The sequence below is a fragment of the Adiantum capillus-veneris genome, chromosome 9 (assembly GCF_014529385.1).
Source record: "Adiantum capillus-veneris isolate H3 chromosome 9, ASM1452938v2, whole genome shotgun sequence".
Lineage (NCBI taxonomy): Eukaryota > Viridiplantae > Streptophyta > Polypodiopsida > Polypodiales > Pteridaceae > Adiantum > Adiantum capillus-veneris.
In genome coordinates, this window is record NC_140939.1 from 45,718,435 (window position 1) to 45,729,510 (window position 11,076).

Here is an 11,076-nt window from a genome sequence, read left to right on the forward strand (position 1 = left end):
TATTTTTAATGATTAAATCTCTTTTTTAGGATATTTTATTATGTGCACTAAGAACTGTTAAAAGATTGTAGCTATAGGAACTGCCATCAAGAACGGACAACTCTGATGTGTCATTTGATGGGTGACGGTAAACATCGTGAAGGAGTTTCCGTAAGTTCGGTGGGAAGGGCCGGGTGAGTGCCTCTGATGCGTCACATGATGGGTGACGGGTGCATCAATAAGGGGGCATCCCGTAGGCTAAGGAGGAAATCCGAACTGAGTAAGAAAGTACGCGTAAGAACGCAAGCACAAGAATAAAGATGGGTTCAATGACGCTTTTTACGAAAAGCAGGAACAATCGTGGGAGGACAGACGTTTTCCCGCGAGGAGTCTGTGTCTGCATTGCATCTGTGTCGTGTCCTGCACCCAGGGACGCCTGGAATGTGTCCGTGTAGCATTGTTTTCACTAACTGAGTGAGTTTTAAAGTTTGAACGGGTTCACACTTTATTTTATAAAGTGACCGGTCACTTTTAAGTGACCGGCCCCTTTATTAATAAAATAAAGCAAGCAAGGCTCCTAATAAAACAAGCGAGCGCTAAAACTAAGGCAGGGGATTGAATTGCGATCTCTCTCTCCTCTCTCTAGAAAACACGATTTTCTCTCTCCTCTCTCTAGGAGCGCCAAGCTCTGCTTTTGGACCCCTATTCTTGCCGGGTGTCGGACCCTATAAAAGGGTAGCCAGCGTTTCAGTTTGAGAGGGCCGGAAGCAGCAGAAAAGCACTAGCGCTAGGATTCTGGAGCAGAGACTGGCGACAGAATTTTGCAAGTGTTTGCGTGACGACTGAGTACGGAGGTCGATTCTCCTCGCAAGGAGCGACAGGTATAAGGTGTTGATATGCATTGAGAATTGTTGCTCTGTGTGGTTTGTTTTGCAGGAAACTCCCGTCTCACGAGAGAATGAGAGGATGTGGGACAAGTCCTCCACTCTCCTCCTTTCTCTTCCCACTTGCACCCTTAGACTTTCTAGTTTGGGCCTAGTTCCCTACTGGAAATTGACAGTTTTAGGGATTCCGAGGGCATAGAGTGACCAAACGGAGGGCTGTAAAGCACGGCACGACCCTCTGACCGATACGCTCGTTTCGAGCTATCACACGGCCCATTCCACGACACGCTCTAAAAAATCTAGCAAAAAAACAAACAAAAAACACGCTAAAAACTAGTCACAAGGCCTCCTAGAGCAGCTTTTTGACAACTTAGGGTATCAGAAGCACATGCACTTACGCTCTGGGCGGGTGCTAGAACACGAGCATATTGAGGGTGCCTCTGTTCATACGGACACCCATTACCCATCCACGATAGGATCTAGACCCTCAGCGGGGACACAAGGTAGCACCACCCAAGACCCTAAAATAGCCGCTAGTGATTCCTCCTTCGACTCAGAAATCATGGAAGCATACCCTACCCAAAACACTGAGAGAGAAGGCCATGCACCTCCCGAAGCTCCACAGCCTAATACTAGTATGTTTAGCCGTTTCATGGAAACATTAGGTAGAGCTACTCGCTCGGAACCTGATGCAAATGAAGCACACGAAGGGGGTGGGGAAGTGGACTCTCCTTTCACATCGCACGTGGACCCCACACCCCCAAAGAGTGTCCATGTGGATATCCTACCAACTTCTTACCAAGAAGGCCCTGTTGAGCTGCCTCCTTCAGAAGTTCCCTCTAGAGTACCATTGGTGACAAGTAAAACCACGGGGAGCAACATTGCTTCTACCTCACAAGAAACCGTTAACACGTCGACTCTAGAAGGATTGTTCATTAATGACCATTGGACATACGACCTCCACACTGAGGTGTTGACGGATCTACACTCTGGCCACGCCTACCATGTAGGATGGATAGAGATTGTACAATCCACCTCTAGTGCCACGAGCATCGAAGATCAACAGAAAATGATCTGTAATGTTATCCATGGCATTATTCAATCAGAAAGGCAAAACCGAGGGGTAAATATACTCTCAACTGGCCCCATGAGATTTTTGGATACGAGCAAGGCTCAACAGCCTACTCTATCACAAATGGAGACTCCTCTAATGAGCCCCATGGACCCATCTTACGTCATTTCACCTGGGGTCTCTATGCAATCTGAGCCTCCGAGCAAAAACTTTAGCTTCCCTAACTTGGCTCAACCCTCTATCAAGGAAAACACAGTGCTCACTCGAGGGATAAGCCTGACAGAGAATGTACCGATGACATCTACGGTTAGCGCAGTGCCACTACCTAGTGTCGTAGTACCTAATATGGGGCCTCGACCATATGTGCCTCTAGCCCCTTATGCACACATGGCCCCCACACCTCCAATTGTACCACTTGCTTATGCTCCTCGAGTGCCGCTCCCTAGCCCTTATCCGAGTGGACCTATGCCCGGTTATGTTCCATATCCTGCATCATCCACACATATGCCAAGACCGGTACCCGTTCCTCTCCCACATATGATTCCAAGAGTACCTCCACCGGCCCTGCCTCCTCACATAGGTGACTTGGCAGCGTTTGCTCAAACCATAGGTCGATCTATCGCGGAAAATATGCATCACGCATCTGATAGAGAGCCTAGAAGTAAGGCAGTACAAATTGTCAAACTCACGCAAAAATTCAATGGGGACGAAGATGCTAGAAAACACATTGAAGTGTTTGAACAAGTATGTGATTCCTTAGGGGAACGCAACGAACTACATAAGTGCAATGCCTTAAGCTTGACATTAAGTGGGAAGGCTGGAGATTGGTATAGGACCCTAAGGGTGGACGAGAAAACAATCTACCCTACCCTTCGAAGGTTGTTTCTAAAGGAGTACATACGAGAAGGTGTGCTTTGGGGTGTAGCATCTCAGCTACAGAAGGCCGAACGTAAGGAAGGAGAGTCAGTAAGGGACTTCATTAGTCGTCTAAAGCACCTAAACTCTCGTTGCCCTGTAAATGAGCGCTTCAACAATAACCAACTGCTTGATCGATTCATTCGAGGGTTGAGGAATGAAGGAATCTATAATGGACTAGTGATTAGAGGTATCACAACCTAGGAAGATGTCACTGCCAATGCAATCCAATTAGAGGACAACTTGATGATAGCAGGCATGAGGGTGTCTACTGACACGAGATCCACTAGCTCACAAGCCATTGAGTATGAACCCATGACTGCAAAGCCCATTGCCAATGAGCCAAAGGTATTTGAGACATTCTTGACAGACCTCACCAAGGCAATCCAAGAGTCTCTTAAGGATAATCGACCCCCTCAAAATAGTCACATGTATCCAAGAAGGGAGCAACAATGGTGTTCCATTTGCTTAGGTCCACATAGCACTAGTGAGTGCCCTACGTTTAGAGTAAAATTTAATGGAACTTGCAACGCATGTGGTAGGTATGGTCACCAAGCTAAGGATTGTGGTAGGTATGGTCACCAAGCTAAGGATTGTTTAATGATCAAACGTATGATGGCAAATAGACCACCTGTAGCCTGGACGGATGCGCCTCGAGCTCCTGTATTGATGCCTGCTCCACCTGTTGAGCAACTACCGCAACACATGGTCCCTAGATCTCAAAATGTTGTACAAGCTACACCGCTACCACCTCCTGTGCTAGGACCACAGCCCCCGCATCCAAGAGTCGCCCCTATGAACCAAGTGGGTTGCGAGCCATCAAATGCTTATCCAGATGGCTGTGAGGAGGAAATAGACACTAGTATTGCCTACGGACTTGATACATTGGAAGAGTGTCCTATATACTACATGGAAGATTGTTGGGGGTAAGTCAAGCCGGTTTATCAAGCTGCTGCTCTCGCATCCAGAGGTCAAAATATCAACACCCAGGCTAGGAGGCCACCTCTTCAATGCTACGAGTGTGGTGGACCACATCGAGCAGCGGAGTGCCCTATTAGGCTGCAAAAGAATGCTGCACAGATGCAAATGAATCAAGGGAGCACGTCTGCAATGCCAATACTCACATGTAATCGTTGTGGCATAGATCACTTGATTGCCCAATGCCCCTATAACCCAAATGCGCCTAAAATCACACCCCTAAATTTGGTCGAAATTGCTAGTGTGACATCGCCAATACCACCCGTCGCACCCGCTTATGCGATTACACGGTCCATGCTTCGAGGGCCAGGCCATATCCTCGAAGAGAGAGATACCGCGTCAGTTATCCAAGCAAAGAAAAAGAAGACACGAAGGAAGAAGTCGCAGAATACGGAAAATTCAAAGCCAAGTTCCAAAACAAACATAGGAACAGGAGATGACCCCGTGTATATGAATGACCTTGAGGATGATTCAGATTCAGTCGAGACAATGGAGACTAGAACCAATACCACAAAGAGAAAGACCGACAAAGAAAACCGTAACATGGAACCAAATGAAAACCGAATAAGAGAAAATCATAAAGAGCCTCTGAAAACACCACAGGTGTTTCCAAATCCAATCCAAGATCCACAAGATAAACCGCAGGGGCAAAAAGGGAAGAATCGTAAAAAGAAGATTGGGACGTACCCAAACCCAGTAGAAGAGATTGAGCAGGTGAAACATCTAAGAGATTTAGTGGAGGAGACTCAAAGGAAACTGGAACCAGAACCCATGCATGTCAAAATTCATGACACAGTGTTTCCCACGCAAGTTCATCCACCCCACATGAACCATAGACCGTTAGCCATATCTAGTATCATCCAAGAAGGGAGTAAGGACGGGACATCAGAAAGTGAGCATACACCCTTCTTGTTGGAAAGGATGTTTAACGAAGGAATACCTGATCCCATTGAGGAATATGAGATTCCATCCTCATCAGTTCCTAGTCAAGGACCTACACCCTGCAAAACGCCAATGAATGTTGCCAAACTAGTGGACTTCATGTCTTCTGAGGTCCGAACCACGATCATAGAAAAGCTGTATGGAGATCCTGAGTTATTCCTTGCACTTCAAGCATTCCTTAACGGAGAGCTACGAACAGGATTACCGCAGTTTGCGCAACCAAATAGGCCCGACTCGATTATGATTGATGAGGAAAATCATGTGCAATCACTTGACTTAGATGGACACGAGTCCGTGATCGAGGTACCCATTAACGAATTAGGGCAGTATTTTGAAGGCGACGAGTCTAATGCGGCCCTACCCATCACTACCAAGGGATTAACTATAAAGGGAATTCTTGATGGTGGTGCAGGAGTTAGCATCGTTACAAAAGATTGTTGGGAATCCATGGGAAAACCCCGCCTCAGTGTTACTAACATTGTGGTAAAGATGGCAAATGGTACCATAGCCAAACCTATGGGGATGCTCAAGGATCTTAAGATCAAAGTTCTAGGACACAAGGTACGGCATACATTCATTGTAATGGATTTCTCTAAACACCTTATGTCATATGAAATGATTTTAGGACGACCATTCATGAGGGAAGCACAAATGGTTCATGATTGGTCTAAAAATCATGTCTATTTGCAATTCCAAGACTCTGTCCTTAGAGTGGATTTGGTGACTGGTAAGGTACACCCCTTAGGGAGTAAAACCATTATTGATCATCGCTCTGACACCACAGTTCACTCGGCCCCACTACAATATTGTTACACTTGTAAGAAGGATACAGACATTGGCCAAGATTCTCCTTATATGGATGTGTTACCGGTTATGACGGAATCAGACAATGTGGATTGGGTCCACCTAGCATCAACCATAGACACTTGGGGAAATAGGGGGACGACCTGGGTAACACCTGAGGGGGATGAAATGCCTATACCCTTAAATATGCTACAAGCAATGCATATCGCTTCCGACAAGACTCATCCTAATGTAACGAAGAAAACATACAAGTGGGTCCCTAAAGCTTCCTTAGTGACCATAGCTAGTGCTAAAAAATAGAAGCCTTGTAAGAAACGTACCACTCACTCCAAGAAATGTAAAGAAACGCTGCGTTGGATTCCTAAACGACTATTGGAATCCCAAGGATACTATGAAGGAAATGATCAAATCTGGGTGCCCAAACGTAAAGTGTACTCTTACCTGTCACCTGACCCAAGTGAGCCCAATCCCGTAGCTCCAAAACGAATCAATGATCGTGGAAAGAAAAAAATCACAGAATGCTACACACCTAGTCCAGAGCTAGTTTGGGTACCAAAGAAAGAACGATTTGTTCCACCTAGATCAGGAAGGGGGGAGTCCCATGAAGCTTCTAGCTCCTCATGTAATACATCCATAGAGGTAAAAGCTTCTACACAGCCTCCATCTATACTAGTGGACCTCCATGAAGCTACGAAAGAATCCACACCTCCCAGTGTTCAAGAATCACCTAATGAACCACTTCAAGTTCGATCCTGGGAGAGTACCTTACCACCGTTGCAACTTGACGAGGCACCTAGGGTAATAGAAAACTACTGGCAAAAATCCTCACCTATTACCAACTGGAACAATTGGTTTCAAAGGGTGACAAGCTCATTTCAAACGGTATGATCTACCCAAGGAAGGGGGGAGTGTTTGTGGACATCCATCTTTCATTTGTTTCCCTCTCAACCTTTTTCCCTGACCTCTCAATCTCCGATCGTAGGGAATGTACATCTAAAGCTTTATACTCTCAAAAAACAAAAAAAAGGAGCAAGAGCAATTAGCAAATGAGTATGCACATTAAAAGTCAAAACATTGGCTCAGACCTACACATGTCACAGCTGGTACAGTGAAACAGAAACCTATGCCATGAAACACCTTTGATCCTCATCACTTGAGTGATGGAGGGTAAGTAAGATTAGTACGATAGGAGTGTTTCTGTTTTAGAGTTGAGTGATTAGAAAAGTTCTCTTTTCCCACTAATGTGCCTCCTAGAGGTATTGTTTGTGTTTCATAGTGTGTACAGGAGCGTGTTGCTATTGATAGGATTTGGACCTTCATGGAACCTTCAGATCAAGCGCGACCATCGACACAAACAGGTGTTTTATGACCATTAGCATTGCCCTTATCTTTTTGCATCCATGTTTTGTCTGCTTTGATTGTGATTGGTAGCATAATATTCAGCGCATTGGCTTAGTATCAAACATTTAATTCAATGTAATGTTTTGTCATAATCAGTTGTCTAGGTTTAAAAATCAAGCAGTCCGACTAAGCTAGTTTGACCAAGCTAGGTATTAGAAATCTTCTCTTAATACCATGGGGAATGCCTTCCTAATAAGCAATGGTTACTTAGGTTCTTAATCCGATTTAGGCAGCATTGTATGAAATGTACTAGGGCTTTCTAGTGGGCTTAACCCTATTGACCTTTAGCTTAAGTATTATAAAGGGAGTTTACTAATGTGATGAGCCTGGGGAGGGTAACAGTGTTATATGACCCCCCGAAGATACAAAATTAAAATGTTGAAAATGAACAAACAAAAAATCAAAGTGCCACAATGTAAAATTTTAAGCTGGAAGAGAAATCCTGGCTTGAATTGGTACTTCACTCACATGTATTGCCTATGGTACTAGAGCCCTAGAGGTTCCCAGTGTGGGCGCTTTTCCTTGAAAATCAAAAAACCCAAGGCATACAAAATAAGCACACACATCATAATTGAATCAATGTGAAAAGACTTTGGGGGGTCAAAGAAAAAGTAATCAGTCAGGCGATGATTTCATGAGAAATTCCTTTTATGGTAGCTTAACTACAAAGTCTTCTAGGTATAGCCTCTAGTCAGCCCTCGAATATGAATACTTGGCTCTCGCGATTAAACAACTTAATTGACCACAGAAAATTAAGAAGCTTACCCATGGTATTAATATTCGATCTCTAGTGCCTTTCGACCGTCAAATTAGCGACCCCAGACTTGTTTAATTTTTTACCTTTACATCTGTTTATGCATTTGATTACATTGCAATTTAATGTTCATTGCTAACAAATTGTTTGAAATTCTTTTACCAATCAATTTTTCTACCTAAAACTGCATATTCTTTTTAAGAGAATGCAATTACTGTGCCAATGTTGTTTGATTTTGCAGTGACTGAAGAAGGCTAAGGACATTCATCTCAAATGCTCTTCCACCTCGACGAACCATCTTCAACTCAATAGCTTCCGAGGACGGAATCTACATCAGGAAGGGGGGCATGTTAACCCTCACGGCACACGGACACCCTATGATCTATAAACGTTGTATTATTTAGAGTCAGGTACCGGGCTTGTCGGACCAATAGGGAAAGGTAGAGTGATCGCCGATGAGAGGCGCACTTTAACTTGGACATTCAAGGGGTTAGTTGGCTAAGCATGGGCGCCCAAGTGTGAATGGGGTGAGCTCCTATAAAAGCCAACTAAACCTAATTTTTACTCATTCTCTCATTTGTGCAATAGAAGAGTGCTCTTGCTCCATCTCCATCTTCTTCTTCTTCACCTCCTCGTGTGTGTGTGTGTGTGTGTGTGTGTGTGAGAGAGAGAGAGAGAGAGAGAGAGAGAGGGAGAGTGTGTGTGCGATCGAGCATTACGAAGCCACGACGGCGGCAAAGCGGTTGAGCGCGGCACGACTGCAGCTTCTTCTTCATCGCAGCGACGAATCCACCACAAAGGCGAGCGTAGAGCGGTGAGTGACACACCCTTTGTTTTCTTGAGCTTGCTAGTTTAGGCTTGTTGTGTGCTTGGAGCCGTTTGTGGCTCGCACACGGTGTATTGGCAAGTCCCTTGCTTCGACAGTGCGGCAAGGAGCGCACAAGGAGAGTACAAGGGCTACATTGGCTGATTTGCTTACCTATAAGGAAAGCCCTCTTCTTCTTAAGGAGGATGCAGTGAAGAAGCAACACATGGAAGCTCCTGACATAGACAATGCCTATGTATTGTTTTTTGATGGCTCTTACAGGAAATCGCATGGTGAAGCTTCAGGAGGTGTGGTAGTTCATGATCCTCAAGGTGCTTTGGTAACCAAAAGGAGTTTGAAGCTTACAGCACAAGGCAACAATGAAGCTGAGTATGCTACTTTGGAGAAAGGTCTCAACCTTTGCCTTGAGCTTGCCATCCGTCGTGTGAGGGTAAGAGGTGATACTCTTTTGGTGGTTAAGCAAGTACTTGGGGTGTGGGAAAGTAAGAATCCAAGACTGAAAAATACGTTTTTTCAAGTGAAGAATCTGCTTAAGCATTTTGAAGCTTGGAGTTTAAGGCATGTGGACAGGTCTCAAAATGAAGAAGCACATGGTGCAGCGCAAGCTTCAATTGGGCAATTGTATGTGATAAGGGCTGATTCTCCTCTTTATTTGGGAAGGGAAGCTTTAGAGAGGGAGGAAGAGTTTCTACAAACAGGTATGCTTCGATCAGAGTTGGAAAAGCCAAAAAAGTACGCCTTCCTACGTCGTGCCAAAAGGTATGTTCTACTTGGTGATGCCTTGTATATGAAGGGGGCTGATCTTGTGATGAGAAAAGTGCCTTGGAAAGAGGAAATTTACAAAATTTTAGAGGAGAATGATGAGGGTTCTTGTGGTGGTCACTTTGCTGCAAAGATCACTTTGCATAAAGTCTTGCAGGAGGGTTATGTGTGGCCAAGTGTTCAACGTGATGTTCATCATTGGTGCAAGTCTTGTAAAGAGTGTCAAAGCATGGCAAATAGGGTTCTCAAATCAGAAATTAGAGGCACCATTGTGGCTTATGATGTGTTTGAGAAGTGGGGCATTGATGCAATAGGTCCTCTACCTATGACAGCTAGAGGAAAATGTTACATACTTACTGCTGTTGACTATCTATCCAGGTGGGCCGAAGCCAAAGCTGTTAAGCACATCACGAGTAAATATGTTTCCTTATTTATATATGAAGATATTTGCTGCAAATTTGGCATGCCATTGGAGTTACTTTCTAACAAGGGTCCAGGTTTCAGGGGAGAGTTGGTGGATTATCTATGTGAAAAGCTTCATGTGCATCGCAAGTTTACTACTCCATATTATCCCCAATGCAATGGCATGAATGAAAGGTTTAATGGAGAGCTCATAAGGATGCTTACAAAGATGACAAGAAAAAATGTGAAGACTTGGGATTTAGAGCTACCTTGTGCTCTATGGGCTTCTAGGACTGCATCAAATCAGGTATTGGTTTTTCTCCCTTCCATCTACTTTTTGGCAAAGAGGCTTTACTTCCTATTGAGGTGGAGATACCATCCTTGAAGATGATGCTAAAGCTTGAAGAAGAGCCCAAGGATGCATTCAAGGAAAGACTTTTATATTTGCAATGTGTACAATTGGATAGGGTGTTAGCTTTTGAGCATTATGAGCAGGTCTTGAAGAAGAGTCAAGCAAAGGCAAATGAGAAGGTAAAGAACAAGGAAATCAAGAAGGGTGACATGGTGCTTCGTTACAATAGTAAGCTTGATAGCACTTTTCAAAAGAAATTTCAAATCAAGTGGCAAGGTCCTTTCTTGGTCTTAAACAGGTTTCTGAATGGTACATATCAGCTTGCTGACTTGGATGGTACCCCGCATAAAGCACGTGTGAATGGCTACAAGTTGAAGAAGTATATTGCAGGGTTGATGACTGTGATTGAGGATGATCCTTCTTTTGAAGAATTTTCTGATCATGTGGTTAATGATGAAGATGATTTGAAGACTCCCTCATGTGGTTTACAGGATCTCTTTTGTGCTTCGGATCATGAATGATCTAGCAGGCAGGGGTGTGGCAAACTATGTTGGGCGCATTTTTGACACCCCGTTTTTTGTAAATTTGTACATATGGACATGATGCCCGATGTCAAAAGGGTGTCTGGCCTTTCCTTTTGTGGGTTTTTTAGCTTGCTTTAGCAACCACATGTACATGCACTGCAAGTCGCTAGTCTAGTGACAGCTGTCGGGCTATTGTAAGTGCCCATGAGTGAGTTTTTTGAAGTGAGCCTTGTATATAACTTAAAATCATGTACAAAATAAAAAAAGTTCAGCAAAATATCAGAAACTTTCAGGTTTTAGCTCGTTCTGTCTCCTTGGTGCTCTTGGATGCAGTTTTTTGCCCCGACTAGCCTTCTCTACGTGTAGTCGTGCTGGGACAGCTCTCTGTTCCCGTCAATTTTGCTCATGGGGCCGTATGGAATCAATTTTAGTCATCTTCATATTTCTCGCCAGTCATTTTTCAAGATTTATCTCAAGCTTT

At 44.2% G+C, this 11,076-nt stretch overlaps 1 protein-coding gene across 2 annotated transcripts in view; it reads left to right on the top strand.

Moving 5' to 3' along the window:
• The window catches only part of LOC147450435 (uncharacterized), a 12,763-nt gene extending 4,459 nt beyond the window's left edge, over positions 1-8,304 (top strand). Inside the window, exon 3 of one of the 2 annotated variants that reach the window (XR_015189129.1) lies at positions 7,971-8,304. Coding sequence is in view for 1 of the 2 variants with exons in the window: in XM_086519669.1 (XP_086375795.1) it covers positions 3,931-5,874 (1,944 nt within the window). In the remaining variant the exon portion in view is untranslated. The other variant, XM_086519669.1, reaches the window with a different exon arrangement.
• Positions 8,305-11,076: the final 2,772 nt, after the last annotated feature.